This window comes from Ambystoma mexicanum, chromosome 7p (assembly GCF_040938575.1).
Source record: "Ambystoma mexicanum isolate Mex_15411 chromosome 7p, UKY_AmexF1_1, whole genome shotgun sequence".
Taxonomy (NCBI): Eukaryota; Metazoa; Chordata; class Amphibia; order Caudata; family Ambystomatidae; genus Ambystoma; species Ambystoma mexicanum.
This window is the reverse complement of record NC_090939.1, coordinates 751,607,372-751,628,653: the sequence shown is the minus strand read 5'-3', so window position 1 is coordinate 751,628,653 and position 21,282 is coordinate 751,607,372. Positions and strand designations below refer to the sequence as shown.

Here is a 21,282-nt window from a genome sequence, read left to right as displayed (position 1 = left end):
TACTGCATAACAGATTCCTACAAGGAGTGCTATGTGGTCGGAAACTGGCGAATCACATGCGGACACGAGTCTCAGGAAGACCATGGTGATTGGTGCGCGCATACTGGAAGCCCCTAAAGGTGTGAACTAATGAGCAGGGATGGCGCCTCGCGATACTCCAGCTCAGTCCCCCTCAGCATAACACGGAGGAGGGAGCAGTCCCTCTGGCAATATTGGATTGGAGCAGGCAAGGCTCTCATACAAGCCAAAGCATGAGGCCCTAAGGCACCAGCAAGAAGCGATACAGTGAAAGGTTAAGCGCCACTGGGGGACAGTTGCGTTGAGCACCAGAGTTTTACTCTGGGTCGGGGGGGGGGGTAATCTCTGGAGAGCAGAGTCGAACTGATCTGAACCAGCGAACATTATGACGAAATTACAAAAGTCAGGGACACAACGGCCGAAACTGCACTTCGACAACCCAACCCTGGCCAGACCATCAATGGCAGAGAAGAGCTTCTACAGACTGCCTTGATAGACCTGGGGAGTTGTTGTGGGGTTTGAAGTTCAAGGTGCGCAGTGGATTCATGGGGAGCTATTCCTCGAAGGACTATGATCTATAATTAGAGTACAAACTATTTACTGGAAGAACAGACGTCATACAGATGCAACAAAGACACTATGGCCAAGTCCCTTAGATGCATGATGTGGATTATCAGGGACTTCAACTGTCCATCCAAGTCTCACAAAATACTATTATACATGCAGCGTCATCAGGTGGATGTGGCGTTACTCCAGGAGACGCATTTCACCCCAGGAGGAGAATCAAAATGTGGGTGAAGCTGGGGATGCCACCGTTCATCCTATTCCTCATACTCTTGGTTGGGGGGGTATCCTGTTGCGAAACTCTTGCATTTCTGCCCGATCTCCCAGACTAAAGACCATCAAGGGAGAGGCCTCTTGGTGCATGATCTATTCAAGGTCGGAAATGTACTTGTCAATTACTATGGCCCTATCAATTCTCAGTAGAGACCCTGGGGTGGATCAACCGGCAACTGGAGGGATCGACACCCTGGGGAAATCTTGTGGGCTGGGGATTTTAATGCAGTCATGGAGCCAGACCAAGATAGAACAAGGAGGAGTGGGGGAGGGGTTGACTTACAAACTACGAGACATGTGCTGGGCATGGGAGGTGCACGATATCTGGAGAACCAGGCATCCAGAGGGCAGAATATACAAGTATGGTTCATAATTCTGACTCACAATTAGATTACTTTTTGATATCTGATACGCTAATGGGTTGAATCTCTGAGGTGTCCATATTGGCACGCACATTGTCAGATCATGCCCCGGTGATACCTGGTCGAGGAGATGGAAGACCGTCTTGAATGTTTAAGAGTGAAGGTGTAACAGATGGAGTCTTTATCGAAGGGCTATCGAAGGCCATCGATACATTTTTTTAGATAAATGTGGGATCAGTAAATTCATATGCAACACTGTAGGAGCTTTAAATGTGTAATTAAAGGGAGTGTGTATGGAGAGAAGCAGGACTATTGAAGCAGATCTGCAGACAACTAGCTGAAAACCGAGGGTCATTTATAGCAATTACAAAGGGCAGCGTCTATATCAACGACTGCAGAACAGGCAGAGATCAAGGTACAACTATACGCATTTAGCGAGCTAGCACAAAGGAAAGTGACATTCCTTCAGGGGAAAAATGCAGTGAGGCAGTAAGGGGAGGGGCAACGCCCTGGTAGACAACTGGGGAAAGCCGCAAGGATGGACACGAATAAGGGTCGGGTTATATCAGTAAAGAACAAGCTTCTGGCTCAAGTTGCACTGTACTGGGGGGGAGGGTTGAGGGGGGAGAGGTCGGATGAGGAAAGGAATGGCTATGACATCCCATAACATTGGAGGAGGTCATATTAGCAATTAAATCGCCATCCTCAGCAAAAGACTCCAGCCCGGATGGGTACATGGCTGAATTTTACAAACACTTTGCTAAGAAGTTGGCTCCCCATTTAATGGAAGTATACAATCAATGTTTAAGAGACGGTCAGATGTCAGAATCCCTAACTGAGGCAGTGGTGGTGGTGCTGTTGAAGCCAGATAAGGAAGCAAACGATTGCTCCTTGTGCTGCCCCAGATCCCTCATGAACCTGGATAATAAGATTCTAGCCAAGATACTGGCTTCCAGGCTTGCGCTGCTGAGGCTCAGGTCAGTGAAGGTAGACCAGTCGAGATTCATATCGACACGCTCAACCTCCTATGGGCTGTGCAGGATATTTGTGTTAATGTCCGCTGTGCAGCAAGAAGACTATAGTGGCAGCACTGTTAGACGCCGTAAAGGCATTTAACTCAGAGTGGCCCTTTATGTTTGCAATTCTACGTAGGATGGGGGGAGCACTTTATTTCCCTGGTGTCGCTATTGTACACATCTCCTAATGCCAGGGTTAGAGTGAAAGGCCAGCTCACCACAGTTGTACCATTTGGGAGGGGCACGAAACAAGGGTGTCCCCTCTCGCCGTTGCTATTTGCACAAGCAATTGAACCCCTGGCCGAGATAGTCAGAGAATGTCATCTTCATAGGGGAGTGCAGCCATTTCTACGCAGATGACATGGTGCTTCACATCAGAGATCCAAGGCGCAACCTGGATCAGATAATGGCAGATGGATTGTCATTTATGGATATCTCTGGGTTAAGAGTTAATGCTACAAAATCAGTTCTCTTCTCACTAACAGATAGAACAGAGTGCTTCATCAACAAATGGGGTTTTCAGTGGCCTGGGGCATATACACAGTAGCTGGGGATAAACATTGCACAAACTCCAGGGGAGTAATACACCCATAGCTATCAGCAATTGTTTGAGCAGGCTAAAGCAGCGGTGGACAGGTGGATGAACCGCCCACTAAACCTTTACGGGAGAATATCGCTTATCAGAATGACGCTACTACCACACTTCCTCAATGTGCCCCTGGAGCCACCTAAGGTGTACTTTCGGGATCTAAAGTCAGTGATATTGCAGTTTATCTGGGTACGCAAACAGGCCAGGGTATCATGGGAGAAACTAGTGGCATCTCTAGATGGGGAGGGCTGGCGCTCTCAGACCTTGAAATATATTATGAGGCGGCACAGGCAGGGTTGCTCCTTTGCTGGTTTGGGGATAGGATAGACAGACATGTAGATGTAGAAAGGGCTCTAGCGAGTCCCTTTCTTTTGAGGTCAGTAATATGGACAGCACCCAACAGAGCCTTAGGGTAGCAAACATGGTGGAGTTGACCTGTAGGGCGTGGACTCGCATAGAACAGAAAACCAAAGGGGAAATAATATATTCACCGGTATTACCGGTTATCTACATATCGGGGATCCTGCTGACCAGTGAGACGTTCTGTGAGCTACACGAAGCTAGCAAACATAACATGATTGGCCTGGGGACGTGTGGCGATGTGGGAGGAACTCGGTCCCAGAGTTTGGAAACGTGGCGGGAGGATTATCCTATACTGCAATGAAATGGAGACAAAATACGGTAGATTGACATACCCCCTAGCGAAACCCAGAGAGATCACAACAAGGAGCGGTATAGTAACTATCTAACATTGAAGCGAGTAATAACCCATTACCAAGCTGAGCTACCCTGGTGCTCTAAGCACCAATTGCAATTAATCATCAGATGTACTGTGTGAATAACAAATGTGTATAAAAGGGAGAGAGAGCATTGAACTGCTGTAATACCTTTGGGGTTGTGTTTTTCCTTTACTGTGGGTTGCCTGTTGCAATTTGTTATTGCCAAATACTTAGAAACAATAGGAGTCCCCGTGGGGAAGAATTCTCATTTCTGTGCTAATTCCCTTCAACCTTAGACACCCCCAGCTCATTTTCTGGACTTTGGGACATTTTAATTTTAACCCTAGAGTGAGCCCTTTTCCTCACGCTCTCATGGGTTTTGACCTGATTTGGATTATGGGTTTCCTTTGTTTTTGGAGTCTGATAAACTCCATAGGCATCTACGTTTTGTATGGTGACACAGCACCTTCAGTACAGTGTCAGAGAAATCCTTTAGATTTCTCATAAAGTTTATTCTTGTGAGAACTACTGTTTCCAAGAATAGTAAAGTGAAATTGACTTTACTTACCTTTTCTCTTTGTAGGTCCAGCACAAACCATCTTATTTGGAGTGCTGGGGGGTTACTTAGTAGCACCTTATCCTACCTACTCATGTAACTTGTTTTATGTTACCCTCACAACTTTATATGGCTGGTGGCAGTGGTTTAATTTTCCTACCCTTGTGCTGTTCTACCGCAGGCTGAATCCTAGCCTGCAGTATAGCACCCATGGGTGGCAATTTTATCCTAACAGCCCTGGTAGTCTTTTTTTTACTATTTTCGGTTTGTGAGGTCTTTCTTGGGTTTTACTCTGCGCGCCAAATCAGGTTTGCCCTTTGTTAGTTTTGCCTTTAGCAGGTTTCATTACTGAAATCCGCCTCTGGCTCCAGTGTGTCTGGAAGGGCAGGAAGTGAGGTTCCCGAAACTCCCCCGTCCTTGGTCTTTAGGAATGCCTGAATGCACCCAGTCCTGATTGGCTGGCTGTCCGACAGCCATCCTGCTGTTTGATCTACAGCTAGGTTGTGCATGAATGGGAGAAAACTGCTTGAAAGGCGAGGGTTTTGGGACTGAAGACAGACTACTGGGAAGGACATCCCGAAGAAGAAACCGTGAACAAAGCTTGCTGCATCCTTGTGGACCGTTGAACTGCCCGGTGAAGCCCTACTGCTGTGCAGAAACTCATTTTTCTGATCAACAAGAGAAGTTCCGGAAGGGACGACTTCTTCCCTTGGGTTAGGGGCACCAACTAACCCCGAGACTAACTCCACAGGAACACCTTCCCCGACTGGCTGTACTTCTTTTCTGCTGCAAGAACCAAGTGCCAGGGGCCGAGAAATCCGTAGTGTAGTGCAACGTGTGATCAGTCCAAAATCTCCAGGAGTCTCCCCAAGACCCTCCAGAAGCAGAACAACGAGAGCTCGAGTGCAGGACTAAGGAGTGAAGGAAGCCCAACCGATATCCAAGATCTGCGGTGGTGCAGTTTACCGAGCACTGAAACCACAAAGTGCTGCTGATCCGAAAAGAGCCTGTAGCTGCCACTAACCTCCGAATTGCTGCTGCAGGAGTCCCCAGACGTCCTCCCTCTTGTCCCCACGACTGAGGCCCAGGAACACAGGATCTGCAGGACTGCAACAGGAACAGAAAGCAGCTGCAATGTCTTCTTCTAACCTAGGTACTGTGTTAACTGAAAAGGTACTTACCTTTTTGGTGTGTAGCTTGTCTGTCTCACTGAAGACTTGGAGTAGCTGCTTTTTTTTTTTTTTTTGCAGAGTTGCGAGTTGCTTACAGCTTTACTTTCACGGGTCTTACAGCTTGTGGCCCAACAGCGATTTTTCTACAAACCCTCTATATAACATTGTGCAAGACCTTTGTGCCATCTTCAAGAAGTGCCTCAGCTCTCCTAGATTTTGTTGAATTGACATTGGCTTTCCTGGCTCCCTGCAGACTCTTCTTACCCACTGACTTTTTGTTTAACGGTCCCTCATGGGTGATACATAAGTTACTTGTATTGCTGGGCAAAAGTTAGCCTATACTTTATTGGGGGATTGTAAAGTACTCAGCTGTTCAGAGAACTTGCTAACCTTTGTTTCTTTCCCTAACCTTTGCCTTTTCCACAAACTCAGTATTGCATTTAAGTGTCAAAAGTGATATACCAATGTCCACAGTGTCCTAGCAATTGAAGTCATCTCAGGGTTTAGGAAGTTGAGGAGGAGCCAAGTACCCCCATCCAAAGCTCCGCCCCCATGTAACCTATATGTTGGGAACCGGAAATGGTGACTCATGCAGTTCCAGTGAAAATGCCTATACCGCAAAGAATCCTCGAAACAAGGCAGCCATTGAGAAAACCCTACATGCATGAACAAAAACAGTGTTCTTTTGGATGAAGTTCCAGAGGAAGTGTGCATTTGAGCAAAAAAGAAGATTGGGTAACGTCATGCAAAATAGAAACCGACGTACCCTGAAAAGATATGCAAGACAAGAAGAACATCATTTTGGGCTCGAGATGAAGATGCTCTGCTACAGAAACGCTGAATAAAATGCAATATCAGTTTACACTTGTGCAGTCGCAGTAACGCAAGCAGACAAAGTAATCATAAGGCTGGTTATAAGTGAATAGTTGCGGCGATGTGCCAATGTATACATATAGGAATGAAGAGACCCTGTATATTCCACATTGCACTTTAGCAAGGCTTGAAACTCCATGATTGTAAGGGATTTCAGTGTGGCGCAGTCAGAAAATAATTGATTTCAATGGAGAAATACAAGAAAGGCTGGCCTAGCACCAAGAAGTCAAAGTCCACTGTGAGCCTAGTTGTCCATCCAGTAGTTACATGAACGTGAGAAAGAAACAAACTTCTGTTTGAAGCAGTATGAAAAAACACTGAAGACGTCAAGAGTACATAATATAAAATGCTGCAAAAGGCTCGAAAGAGTGCCCTCCAAGTCACATGGTCAGATCAAAATAGACATTGGGTCGAGCTACACCAAAACCAAGAAGATACTCCCTTTTATTCTCAGGCACAGAGCTTCTGCATTGCTAAGTTCAAAGCCTTAATTGACTGGCAGACTGTAGGAGTGACGATAGATGTAGGCTAATTGGGTGGGGAGACAGGATCAAGCCGACCATCCATGCACCTGGGATGCTAGCCTGCGTACTGCTAGCGTGTGGAATATTCCAGAAGGGTATAAACATGCCAGACAATTGTAGAGGGCCATGTATGAAAGAGCCCTATAGTTTGGTTTACCAATTAATCGTTGTGTATTTTATGACTATCGAGAGGACTTGTCACTAATGATGGGCTTAGTTGCCCACCTGACTTGGCTACCCAATCACTACCCCCGTTAGTATGTAACGTATACTTGAATGTTCCTTGTAAACCAACCACAACTCTGTAGGTTTTTGTAGTTTGCCACGTAGTGTGACATCAGTGATCAATTTTGATTAAAAAAGTTATTAAATGCATTGAGTGAGTCGATGAGAGCTCGAGCGAACGTCAGATGATGTCCGTTGTAACTCCCGGTTTTAGATAATTGATATTAAAACAGAACCAAGTTCGGCCAACTTCCCGAGTTGTTTTGATTATTGATGTTTGAGTAACTTCTGCATCCCCATCCACCTCCAAGTATTGCTGCTTTGTCTTAAAGTACCCTAGGTCTATGGGTTCAAAGTGTCTGTGTATCATCCCAAAATGGTATCTACTTACTTAACCTAAATCTGAGGAAGTGTATTTTATTGTTGCATCTTGCCCTTTCTAAAGTCTGTTCAATAAATAATTATTTTAACTAGACAACCTCGAGTATAAGTGTTATTTGGATACTTGTCACTGTGAATCTCTATGTTACATCTCTACAGCTCACAATTACCCTTCTTGAAATAAGTCAGGCTGCTCAGTCACTCTACCAATTTATGTAGTACAGATCTATACCAATAGTTGGGTATCTATTACCAAGAGGACAAGGCTGGTGTATTCTCCCACAGGGTTACTACAATCTTGCCGAACACAAAAGGTACTGTTCTGACTTGGGGTACTTACCTCAGTGTCTGTAGCTTGCTCTTCAGTTGAGACTTGCAGTGCTGCTTTTCCAGAGTTGATTTCAGCTCTACCTTTCACAAGTGTAACAGCTTGTGACCCTACAGTAATTTTTCTTCAACAAACTAACTTTGTGCAAGACTTACTATCGAAGACGTGCCTCAGCTCCATAGACGTTGCTTCTATTGGCTGTGGCTGTCCCTGGCTCCCTGCAGACTCTTCTATTCCATATGTCCAATTCTTACTGTCCCTCATAGTTGATGCATTGGTTTTAAACTAATATTGCTGCAAAAGGTTTTTATCTAGACTTCATTGGCAGAGTGCTCAGATGCTCTGAGAACCTGTTTAACCTTTTTCCTTCCTTTAACCTTTCCTCTCCACAAACCTCAGCATTTACAAAGTGTACTAGTGATATGTAAATGCAATTACTGCCTGTTAGGCAAGGTGTGTATGCAGTACCCTCTGGGAACACTACAAACAACTATGACTACAGGTGTAAGGAAACCAACCTTTGGTATAAGTCTGTACCACACAGTTTTGGTAGCGTGTTGAGCAGCCAGGCTTATCTCAAGAGGGGAATGTGAGCAGTAATGATGTTACACATAGGTCTACAATCACAAGTGTTCAAATAAACTCTTACACTCAATGTTTCTTTGATTATTACTTTTTAATTCATCTGTCAGTTATAAAACCTTCATTAGAAGGATGCAATTCTATAATAACACAAATATAGTTCAATACAATTTCAGAATACTTTTCAAGAGCAGTAAAAGGCAAAGGTTATTAGAACATGAAAGGTTACAATTATTCTTAGACAGTGCAGATACTTTGAGTTCACCAGAAGAGTCAATTCAATTCAATAGGCTAGGCCAAAGTCAATGGGCTAAAGTCTTGGATAGGATAAAGCAGGTCTGATAGTTAAACGGAAGAGTCTCTGCACAAGTTCATGGAAGTAGTTTGTAAAGGAGAATCATGTTGGGTCACAAGCCGATTAGGCCGGAGAATTGCAAAGTTTCAAGCACTTTCACCGCGAGAGGCAAGTACTCCGTCTTGTTTTACAGTACCTTTCAATGAAGAAAAAGATGCAGCTGATGACTTCTGTTCCTGCAGATTTCGTTGTTGCTGGGCCTCGGTCGTGGGGACAAGAGGGGACTCCTGCACTGCACTGGGACTGGTCAAAAGCTTGCAACTGGCAAACTTCAATTTCAGTGGCTGTTTCACGTTTCAGCTACCGCACTGGTAACAAGGCTGGTCCTGGCTGTCAAGGTGGACTGTCCTTGCTTCTGAGGTCCCAAACTCAACACAGGGGGGTCAGACTCGGTCTGTTAGACGTCATGGGAGTCCAGAGGATCTTCCAAACATTTTCGGCCAGCTTACAAGTAACGCACCCAATGAAATGCAACCAGCTCTGAGATAGGTATCCAGGTGGCTTACTTGGGAGTTCATTGGTCCTACCAATTCAAAAGGGAGAAGTCGTCCTTGCAGGGCTTCTCTGTCGATGTGAAATTGGCATTTCGGATCTGCAGCAGGGCTTCACTGGGCAAACTAACGGTCGAGGAGTTGCAGCAGCTGTCCTCTTAAAGCTCTTCTTCGGTTCCTTCGTGCCAGTGGTCGACTGCCTTCCAAGAGACTTGCCTTTTATTCAGTTCTCTCCCATTCATTCCAGACTAGCTACCACTCATCCAGCAGGGTGGCTGTCCTTGCCGGACAGTCAACCAGCCAATCATTACAGAGTGTATTTGGGTCTCCGAGGAGACTAAGCACAGGGAGTTTCGGGCACCTCCCCCACTTGCTGCCTACCCCAGGCACTCTGGAGCAAGAGGCGGTCTTCACTTCTGAAGCCCGCCAAAGGCGAATGAACAAAAAGACCAAACCTGGGTTGGCACGCGGAAAAAACTCTAGAAGTTCCTTTCCACAAAGAAATGGCGAAAAAAGAAGACTGTGACCTGTTTTAACAAAGGAGTCTCAGACGCCATCTTGAAAAAGATGGCTCCCGCGATTTACTGTTACCGGATCTACGAACAGTAGCGGTCGGGAAAAATCATGGTCGTTGGTTTTAACATCCACTGCCACCAGCCATTCTGAGAGGAAAGGGTAACATTTGGCTGTCACATGAGTATCTAGACATAGGGGATACTAAGTAACCCCTCCAGCACTCTAATGTAAGATCGGGTGTGCTGGGTCTAGGAATTTAAAAGACTAGCAAAGTCAATTTCACTTTACCTACTCTGGGAAACAGTAGTTTATCGCAGAGGAGGTAGTTAAACCTTGGGAAAGCCTGAAGGGCTTCCCTGTGTCACTGCACTGAGGGTGCTGTGTGACAATTGAAATAGATGATGCCTATGGAGTTGGTGAGACTGGATAACCAAAGAAAACAAACAGAAAACATATTGATTTGAAAAGTTCAAAGTCTCAAGGTTTAGCAAAAGAGCCAGAGGTCTCTAAGGTGGGAGGAATTGGCACATTTGAGAAATCTCCCCGACACTGCCCTAGTTAGTGAAGTCACCTCAGAGTGTAGGAAGTGTGTAAATAGCATCTCCACAGAGTATCTCTTAGCTTTGTGAGAATTCTTAACAAGTATTTTAAAGTGTATTTGATTGCTACATATATTGCCCTTTTTTAAAGAATGCTTATTTTAAAATGACAATTATTTTAACTAGACACCTTGAGTGTAAGTGTTATTTTGATACTTGTATTTGTGGATTTCATTGCTACAGCTCACATTTACACCTTTTGAGATGAGCCTGGCTGCTCAGTCACACTAACAACGTGTGTAGTACAGGCCTATAGCAATAGGTGGGTTACCGAATACCAAGAGGACAAGGGTTCTCTAGTCTCCCACAGGGTTACTACATCAATTCTTGTCTAACAGTCCCACGTTACACTTACAACGTTCCAGTATATCCAAATATGCACAATTCTAGGATATGTCCAGTATGCACAATCCCAGTAAACTCTGAATGGCAATTCCAGTATTGTAATCTACCCATGTTATTAGCCACACTACAGGTTTTAAAGTGTGCAGGAAAACAGTTTTTGCAAAGGATAAAATTCCCGTTTCACAATCCTAGCGGAATTCCAGTTTGTGGCATTGAAACAAGGTGTCCCATTGGAATGGCAGTTTACGTAAACCCTGGCAATTCCTGTACTGTATTTCATGTTTCAAGTTTGCATGACTCCCTCCTTGCCAGTCAACACATCCACCTACATGCAGACTATATTCAACTGTAAAACATAATCTTTACCATGAAAGACAACCACCATCCTAGTACAAACTTGGATGTCCAGAGCATAGTGCAAACTCCACACAACCAAAACTGAATTCCTCTTCATCAATAACAGTGAACACATGCAGACCTTGTTCTCCACCATGAACCTAAAGAGCTTTACCCGGTACCAAACACCATGGACGAAGTCAGATTACACATTGTCAGTCATCACTTCTTCAAAACGCACACAGCGAAGTAAACCCCGACAGCTTGGTACCAACTCTTTTGCAGAAAAATCAAACTCTTCACCAGCTTCCGGCGGTACAGCCTTTAGTCATTTCTCATCTGGATTGCACAATCCTACTTACTGGTCACCATCTCTAGCAGCCAACACTACACAAGCTTGAACCTGGCCAAATAAAAGCTGTAGAAAATAGCCAAGAAAAAACGGACATGCCCTATCTACACCCCCAGGTCAACATTAGACTTGCACCCACTCTCACACCACTGAATAAGGAGCTCAAGACACGTCTTTATGTAGCACCTTATCACACTGTAGACACAGACAATCCCAACAGCCAGCAAACCCAACTCACAATTTATTGTCAATTAAATGTAAGGCAACATCCCTACTCCAACTTCTGCACCCTTAATTTTCCCAATAACCCAACATTACAAACTGCTCTGCTGCTTCTTGAAGTGTGGCCTACGCGCAATGAACACCCAAAATAAATAATTTGCTATTTGAACAATTCTATAATATTTCCAGTTCTACATTAAGTATACAATCTCAGCATGCACCATCCACCCCTAGTTTACGGTTCCAAAGTGTCTGTGCACTCCGTGTGCAAAATCCCAGCAGGCCACAAAATTTGCACTCGCCATAGAGCTGGTGTGCTGCATGTAATGTTTTATGCCCATTTAGTGCCTTACAGTTTCCAAAGCGAGTTGTGATCTGCACACCAAATGTATAAGTTAGTCCAGAAATTCAAGAAATATATATCATGGATGTTGGGATGCAGGTGAGAAAAAAGGTCTCTGGCACAGAAAGCCATAACAATAACATGAAAAAAATACAGTGTCCTTAGGTAGTGGACACTCCTGTCCACTGCACGCCTTCTTAACTGGAAACAGTCAAATGTTAAGTACAATAGTTCTAAGTACGTAACTTATCGTATTTCAAGAAATCCTACAATTGGATGATTCTCAACATTAAATTCTAAAGAAAACATCATTTGCCATATTTCATTTGTAGATTAGATCCCTCTTACCTTTCAGTTACAAGATTGAACGCACAGATGGGTCCATATGACGGACATTGAGACAGAGTGCCAGCCTTTACTGGTGGATAAAGTAGCTCTACTTGATTTTTCAATATGATTTTTTAATATGTCGTTTTCTTATTGTTTTCCAAGCCTAGATAGTTGAACCACATTAAGCCACAGACAGGTTTTGACTATTCCAGATAGGTACATTTTGGAACGTATTCTCGTCCTGTGACTTTAACGGATTAGAATTTTCTTTCTACAATAGCCATTCCTGCTAACCAGGTGATTAAAAAGGGCATCCCTCTTCAATGTGTATGCTTAACAGATAGTGTTCTTACATTACAAATGTGTACCATAAGATTCATCTTTTTTGTACTTATTTTTCAGATATTACACAGTGAAAAAATACCTTTTACAAAAAATATGCGCTCCTGAGGAAGGGCCTAGCCCGAAATGCGTCAAACGCCTAATTTTTAATTACTTGTGTTAATTAAATAATCTACAAATTAAACATGGAAAATGTTTTCTTTATAATTGAATGTTGTTGAAAATTATCCAATTGTAGGTTTTCTTGAAATATGAATAATTACGTACTTCGAACTATCTTACTTAACATTTGATTGTTTCCAGTTAAAGTGTACAGGGGGAGTGTCCACTACCTAAGGACATCATCTGTTCATGTTGCCCCCAATTCCAGTATGTGTCCAGTCTAGACAACTCAATAACAATTAGTTGGATAATTTTAAAATGTACACAATTTGTAAAATCCCACTATACTCCCAGTTCCAAAAATCAACATATTCTTATCTTTCGCAGTCAGTATATGGTTTCAAAATAGTGCAACCTTGGCCATTCCCCATTTCTTTGCGTATCCCATTACACACAAATCCAGTATACTCCCATTTCAATTACGAAACTTCACTTTACTGAAACGTTTATAAAATGTCAGTATATTTCCATTCTGACCAATCCTAGTGTATTCCCAGATAGAACCACCCCAGTAGTTAGGCATCCAGAGTACATGGCACTGGCAAAGTAGAAAGCAGACCCAAATAGCATGAAAGCAACAATCCCCACGATATATATAACTACACCCTATAACACCAAGAATGGCTTTACACAGTGCCTACAGTGAGATGCAGTTTGGCTCCAGATTTAAACATGCAGTACATTTGCTTAATTACAAACCTTCAAAATGTGCACAACACAGGAGCACCACTCCAGGCTGGAGCGCAAGATTCCCTTCTTCTCAGCATTGAGGCAGTGAGTCACAGCTTCCTCTAGTCTTTTATTGGCCCGGTAAAGCTCAACCAATCGAATGTTAACATAAACATCATCCGGTCTTGTGTATAACTCAGATTGGATCAAATCAAACAACTGATTCCAGCCCACATCTCCTTTAAAATTTAGAAGTTTTTCCTAATAAAGAAAATTACACAATTAAACATGTTTAAAGAACTGTTTGACACCATTAGGATTTCATACACGCTCTGCTCCATTAGACTGAATACAGAGTCATAGGTTTAAGTAGCATATGATATATATATATATATATATATATATATATTACACACACAAACAATACATAATATACTATGCATAATATACATATACACGCACTGCAGTTTGTAAAGAGAAACCAGGTTTATCATCGGCTTTCTTTTCCTCCGGGAAGAATCTCAGTGGAAGGAAGAGTGGGAAAGGAATGGCACATCAAATTTGAGGTGAGGCAGTTAGGAAAGTCAAGATCACAGAGCAATGGAAATATGGGACCACACAGAATACCCAACTATCACGAGAAAGCATGAAACTCGCGGTTGTGGAAAAACAGAAAAAGGAGGAGAGTATCAAGTAAAAGCCAGGAAATCAAGGGCACAGGGTTATGGGGCAAAAGAATCTCTGGGACATGTGAAAAAAAGTAATCAGTCAGCACAATTCACTCCTGGCAGATAAAAAGTGACACCAAAATAAATACATTTCATTAAAAAAAATTATGCCAGAGTGTCGAAAACTAGCAGTGGACATATTTACCTTAAGTTTATATACAGCAGGGCTTCCCGGAAAGAGTTTGGATGCCCTTTCGACCCAATAGTCCGCCCGTCCATCATCAACGTTTTTGTCACAAAGTAATTCTGCAATCTTCAGAACAAGATCCTTCTGTGTTGGGTTTAACTCCACCGATGACTGAAATAGCACAAGCGATCAAATGAAGTTGGCACACGAGAATGTCTCCTCATAGTGCAATAGTATAGATACTTTATTTACAGAACTTGATATGGAGTTATTGTGGCCATGGGAAAGCAATATTATTTACAAATTATGTTTAAAAGAAGAAACTGAAAATACCCAAGAAAAAAAAAGTAAACCCATATCATTTTAACAAACGGTAGCAAAATTGAAAAAAATGAACTGGTGTGGAAAACCAACAAAACAGTTACTTGGTGGCGGATGCACTCAATTGGCCGAGTAGCAAAACGAATACCTGAAATACAGATGTGCAGATTTCTTTTTTAGGTCACATTTTTGAAAGTGTAAAACATTGTGACAAAAATAGCACCATGTGCCAACTAACTTTTCACTTACAAACATCCATTGGCTCCACCAATCCGGATGGGTTTGCTGGGATCCAGAGTTATGCCAAATGTTACCACTCGTAAACCTTTGTCACTACTTCCTTTGTTTAGTGATTCTAAGCGTTACGGTTATGCCCAGTCCTGGGTTCCGAGCCTACTGGGCTTAGAGACCCAAACTACAGACCCACACTACACACCTCACTCATGACGCCAAATGAAGCCGCACCATAACTGGGGATGTAAAAGGATCACAAATGCAGGTATCGTTATTAAAGTATAGTAGTAACGCCCACAGGCTTCCAACTGTTTCTTCTAATGCTCCCAGTCTCTTTTGCATCATTCTTCCTGCATGCCACATTCTACACTTTACGTAACTCATATGGAATGCTACAGGACGGCATATGGTCTTTCACCTTTCTATTATGGATTGGCTGTCTGAACGGGGGTCTAGAGGGTTGCCTAGAGCTGTGCCAGAGGTTAAGATCAATTCTAAACATTCCAGCCATCACTTCTGTTGATCCTACTCGCAGCGAAACAAAAGAATAATGAAGTTCAATAACCTTGATAAACTATCAGTGCATCCTGCTGGACAGTCAAGAGGCCAGAGAAAAAAGGTGTAGGTAGGACCTCAGGAGGGGGCGGGTAAAGGTATTTCACACAATTACAGTAAAGAGTGGGGTGACATTAAGTAGGGACAGTCATGGGGGTTTGTCGTCGGAGGGGTGGAACATAATGAAAACAAGCGACTTCCATGATTCATGCCTTGTCTCAGCGTCAGACCAAGTTTCAGTTCTGTATACCACAGTTTGTATTGTGGGCCCCCCGGTATCTAGTCAATTCATCTAAACCATTTCATCTAATCTCATTCCATCGAAATTTTTCCATCTAAAAAAATGTCCATCTAATGCATGTTTTTGGGGGGGGGTAAAGGGTACATTTTTGATCAGGTGTATTTTAAAGGGTGAAAAACAGGGGTTGGGGAGCCCACCGCACCCCCCAAAGAAAAGAAAAAAATGAGATGGACATTTTTTAGAAGGAAAAATTTTGATGGAATAGCATTAGATGCAAAGGTTTTAGATAAAAGGACCATAAACCTGCCCACTGTTTTTTCCAGGACATGGCAATGCCAGGATACAGGCCAGGTCCATGAACCAGATTTACCTCTTCCTGGGGTATGCCCCGAGTAAGCACTCCAGTGGGCTCCAGTTGCATCCAACAATGCCAGCTGACTTGCAGGTGTGTTCTATTCTAGACCAAAAAGACACTACCTTGGGACAGCTCCAGAACATGGGCATTATGTTAGCGTCATTGAGGTGGCACCACGGGCAAGAAGAGCACCTATTCTTAAACTTAGCCACTCTGCTAGGATTCATGTACCTGCAGTGAAGTCCGTTCAATAGTAGCAGCCCAAGAGGGAATGTTGCGGGCGATTGTATTTGCTGGAATTATTTACCTTGTAAGTGGTTTAATCCTGACTCCACACTTGTTAGGGTCCTCTTCAAAAAGGTTCGACTCATATCGAATTACGCAAGGAATCAGGTTAATGTATTATGTTTACAAGAGACGCACCTGGGTAGGGGCTCCAGGCTCCTTGCCCTCTCTGGCTGGGGAATACACAGGTATGGATCCTCTTATTCCACACATTCCCGAGGCATTGCAACATATATTCACCGCTCCTTAGAATTTAAACTTCATAAACAAGTAGATGACAAGGAGGGACGCTTTCTATTGGTGGCTGGGGAGATTGCGACGCAATCTGTTCCATTTGTTAATATTTATGGCCCTAATTATGATTCTCCTGATTTTTTTCAAACATGCTTGGAGCAGCTGCGACTGTTCCCGGGCTATGAGATTGTATGGGCGGGGGATTTCAATGTAGCCCTTTCTTCTACGTGGGATAGATCGACATCAACACAATGTCCGGTTCCTCATGCCACGCAAAAATGGCAAACCATTATAGTTGATTAACCCTTGTTTGATGTGTGGCGGCGGTGTCATCCTGATGCCCGGGACTTTACGTTCCACTCTAGCATACACGGAAGTTCGTCTAGAATAGACTACGTGTTCATGTCTCCAGGCCTGACCCGAGGTGTGGTCCGGGCAGATATTCTTTCACATACTCTTTCGGACCATTCCCCTGTTCTGGTGAAATTTAAGGGTCCTCCATTCTATTCTAGACAGTTTCTTTGGAGTTTCCGCGCTCAAGCGTTAGAAGACTTGGCGTTTTGGGAGGAGCTTCGCCAGGCCATCATCGAGTTTTCAGTTTAACGCAGAGTCGGTTCCCAGTTCAGGGATGGTTTGGGAAACTTTTAAGGTATTCCTGCGGGGCACGTGCATGGCATCTCAGGCACCTTCAATACACCAATGGAAAAATTACATGTCGATGTATGAGCGTAGAGAGTCGCACTATAACCAAACGCTTCCTCCTAACTGTAGACCTGCAGACTTTTGGTACTCTTTCAGGTGCTATATGGCTCGCGAGTCAGACTCTGAGAACACCCTCTCTCTGCAGCACAGAGGAAAGTACCCCTGGGCGGGGTTGAGGTCTATTGACTCTAGGATTTGTTCAGTACCTTCGATGACCACGGACAAATTATATTTGGTTTTATCTATTTGGACCAAGGTCATCATATCCTAGGTGGAGTTCTAGCCGTTAGGATGTGTTCTGTTGTATGCACCGTTAACCTGGTGGGGAGTTTGGGGTGGGGTGGGTCTTTTTTGCTCCCGAGTGGGATGGTGTTATTTTTCCTTTTTGTTTTCCTGTCTGCACAGTGATATTGATAATGTCAGATGTGTTAATTGTTTTACAACTGGAAAACTAATAAAGAAATGTTTTTAAAAAGAAAAAAATAGTAGCAGCCTAAACCGTGCGTTCCGGGAGAGATTTTTAGAGAAGATAAATACATTGGCATGCTATCTTCAGATTTAGGTTTTAGGTGTTTGACTCGCTTAGTAGGCAACTGTTAGTCTGGTTACAGGTTTCCAGCCATCTTCGAGTGTGTACAGTAAGGCCAGCAGATCTGTCTCCTTATGTTCGGCCACCACTCCTGCCATCTGCGATTTCCCACTCCCTTCATTTTCATGTATACCAAGAATGGACCTTTAGGTAGCCCGGTTTGTTGGGCTATGTCATCAAGGTCTCTGAATATCCCACCCCAAACATGTCGCCCCATGTGCAGCTGTTCCAAACCTCCCAATGCCGGATAGTTGCCAGGTCTTCCCTGGCTTTACATACATCTGCCACTATGGTTGTATTTGAGGAGTAGGGGTGGCACACATGGAGTAGTTTCAATGCAAGGGACCAAATCTTGCGGCCACGGACCATGAGTAGTGGAAAGTTGTTCATGCAATCGGGAGGAAGCCACAGGATTTAAGGCAAGCAGGTAAGACCAATTGATGTAGTGTTGACACGGACGTGGGGTAGTCAGTCAGCTATTTTGAGACAGGACTTAATTGGGCATCTAAATAGTAAAGTTCCAACTGGGGCAGTTGTGCTCCCCCCCTCACTGTATGGCAGGCCGAGTACTTGGGACAGTCTATGACAGTTCGAACCCCAGAGGAAATCTCCAATTTGCTTGTCAAGGAGACAAAAGAACTGGGCCCCTATGTAGTAATAGACATTTGTGAAAACAGTCCAGGAATCTAGGGACGATAATTATCTTGACAATAGAAATTCTTCCCATAATGGACAGGGGTAATCGGGAGCAGAAGGACACGGAACCCTTGAGGCCTTTTAAGACCTTGCAGGTATTAAGTGCATGCGTATCCTCTAGTGTATGTGTGATGTGTATACACAGGAATTTAAAGAAGCGCACCTCCCACGGGAGACCCAAATCCGGTAGTGAGGTTTCACTCACCCTGCAGAAACCAGCCAGGGGTAAAAGGTAGGATTGACGCCTATTAAAGACAACGCCAGACAATTGTGTAAAACTGTCCAGTACGTCCAGCACCATGGGTAGGTTGTGTTGCGGTTCACAGATCTAAAGTAATACATCGTCCGCATACACTGATATTAAGTGTCGGGTACCCCCAATCAGAATGCCTGCATCCTGGAATTCCTAGCATAGATAGGCTGCAAGAGGATCCAGGGCTAGAATGTTTAACATGGGCAATAATGGACACCACTGGCAAATCCCACAACATATGTCCTAAGCTCCAGAAATGTGTCTACCAGTCTTCACCCTGGCAGTTGGAGGTGTACAGCAGCGTTAGCCAGCGAATAAAGCCTTCCCCGATCCCGAGCAACAACTCCCACTAAACCGAGTCGAAAGCCTTGATTGCATCCAAGGACGAGCCTGCATAGTCCTCCTTGCAAGAGTCGGTTTGGTCTATAATATGCTGTAGCCTTCGTAGGTTCAGGGTAGTTCTATTACCAGGTACGAACCCAGTCTGGTCAATACTGATCAGAGAGGCGATAACCTTGCGAAGGCGCACCAACAACAATGTCGGAATATTTTGATATCATAATATAACATAGCCAAGGGACAGGACGAGTCGCATTTGTCTATGGGTTTGGGAATAGGAATTATTGCTGGCTGGGAGTATGCCCATATCATAGGCCTGCATGAAATCTTTAATTAGTAAAAGGAGCCAAGGTAGAGGTGTAGGCTTTGCAAAATTCCAGGGGGGGGGGGGCATAATGGGGTAGCGCTCCCAGGGGTCTTACCAGGAGAGAGAGAAGTTATTGCATCAGTGACTTCTTCCAGAGAGATAGGCTGGTCCAAAAGGGTTTGCTGCGCTTGTGTGAGCCTCAGGAGTGAGATTAGTGAGCGCCTCTGCTACCCTGCTCAGAGGTACAAATTTGTCATGGCTGTATAACTGGGTATTAAAAAAAAAAAAAAAAAAAAAGTGAATACGTCATTTATTTCCCTTTGGGATCTACAGAGAGTCTGGCATTCGTCATTAAGTGATGTAATCAAGGGCCTGGGGTGTTCCTTTCTACAGAGCCACGCTAATAATCTACTGGGTTTGTCCCCTTCTGCATGTGTTAGTCAGAATTCTCAAAAATATGCTAATTCCCTTTACCTTAAAGACCCAGAGCAACTTTGCTGGATTTTGAGGACTTGATTCTTTTTTTACCTGGAGAGTGTGAGACTCTTTCTCACTCTCTCGTGTGTTTTGAAATGTGTTTTACTCTTGCGTTTTCTTTGGTTATGGAGCTTTAGGCAACTCCATAGGCATCATCTTTTCATTTGTGTCACACAGTACCGTCAGTGCAGTGTCACAGGGAAACCTTTACAGGCTTTCCCATGGTTTAAATACCTTCTCTGGGATAAACTATTGTTTCCCAGAGTAAGTAAAGTGAAATGGACTTTACTAGTCTTAAAATCCTAGACCCAGCACACCCTATCTTACAATAGAGTGCTGGAGGGGTTACTTAGTATCGATTGTGTCTAGATACTCGTGTAGCAGTCAAATGCTACCCTTTCCTCTCAGAATGGCTGGTGGCAGTGGTTTTACAACGAACTACCATGATTTTTCCCGACCGCGAACACCGGTAGCATTAAATTGAGGGAGCCATGTTTTTCAAGATGGCATCTGAGCCCCCTCTGTAAAGACAGGTACCGGTCTTCTTTTTTCGCCATTTCTTTGTGGAAAGGTCCTTCTAGAGATTTGCTCTGCGTGCCAAACCTAGTTTGGTTCCCTTGTTCATTCGCCTTTAGCAGGCTTCAGGAGTGAAGACTGCCTCTGGCACCCGGGTGTCTGGGGTGGGCAGGCAGTGAGGGAGGTGCCCAAAACTCCCTGTGCTTTGTTTCCTCGGAGACTCAAATGCACTCCGTGATGATTGGCTGGCTGACTGTCCTGCCAGGACAGCCACCCTGCTGGGTGAGTGACAGCTAGGCTGGAATGAATGGGAGAACACTGAATAAAAGGCGAGTCTCTTGGCTTGGAAGGCAGAGTCGACCACTGGAATGAAAGAACTAAAGACGAGCTTGAAGAGGATGGCTGCTGCAACTCCTGGACCATTGGTTTGCCCGGTGAAGCCCTGTAAGGACGACTTCTCCCTTTGGTGGGACCAATCAACTCAACACTAAGCCACCTGGATACCAATCTCGGAGATGGTTGTATTTTCCTCAGAGTGCTGCAGGAAACTGAATAACCAGGGAGAGAGACACCAGCTTGTGTGCTTGACTACAGCTACCGGAATTGAAGATTTGCCAGCTTTTTGACCAGTCTCAGTGAGTGCACGAGTCCCCTGAGGTACTCCCTCTTGTCCCCATGACTGAGGCCCAGGAACAGTGAGATCAACAGGAACAGAAGTAATCAGCTGCATCTTTTTCTTCATTTGTAAAGGTACTGTAAAATCAGACAGAGTACTTACTTCTCGTGGTGAAAGTACTGGAAACTTTCCCAACTCGCAAGCCTAATCGGCTTGTGACCCAACATATGATTCTTCTTGCTACAAACTACTCCCAAGAACATTTTCAGAGACTTATATCTACCAGAACTGCTTTATCCTAACCAAGACTTTAGCCCATTGACTTTGGCCTAACCTATTAAATTGACTCTTCTGGTGAACTCTAAATATTTGCACTGTCTAAGAATAACTAACCTTTCATGTTCTAATGATCTTTGCCTTTTACTCCTCTTGAAAAGTATTTCTGAAATAGTGTTGAAGAGTA

The 21,282-nt window shown here is 44.0% G+C and overlaps 1 protein-coding gene across 1 annotated transcript in view; it reads right to left on the bottom strand.

Moving 5' to 3' along the window:
* The window catches only part of LOC138526300 (E3 SUMO-protein ligase RanBP2-like), a 1,418,318-nt gene that overhangs the window by 1,283,325 nt on the left and 113,711 nt on the right, over window positions 1-21,282 (bottom strand). The window contains exons 4-5 of the mRNA XM_069636875.1: window positions 14,118-14,270; window positions 13,275-13,505 (exon numbers count right to left, since the gene is read on the bottom strand). Coding sequence (XP_069492976.1) covers window positions 13,275-13,505; window positions 14,118-14,270 — 384 coding nt within the window. The remainder of the gene's footprint in view (window positions 1-13,274; window positions 13,506-14,117; window positions 14,271-21,282) is intronic.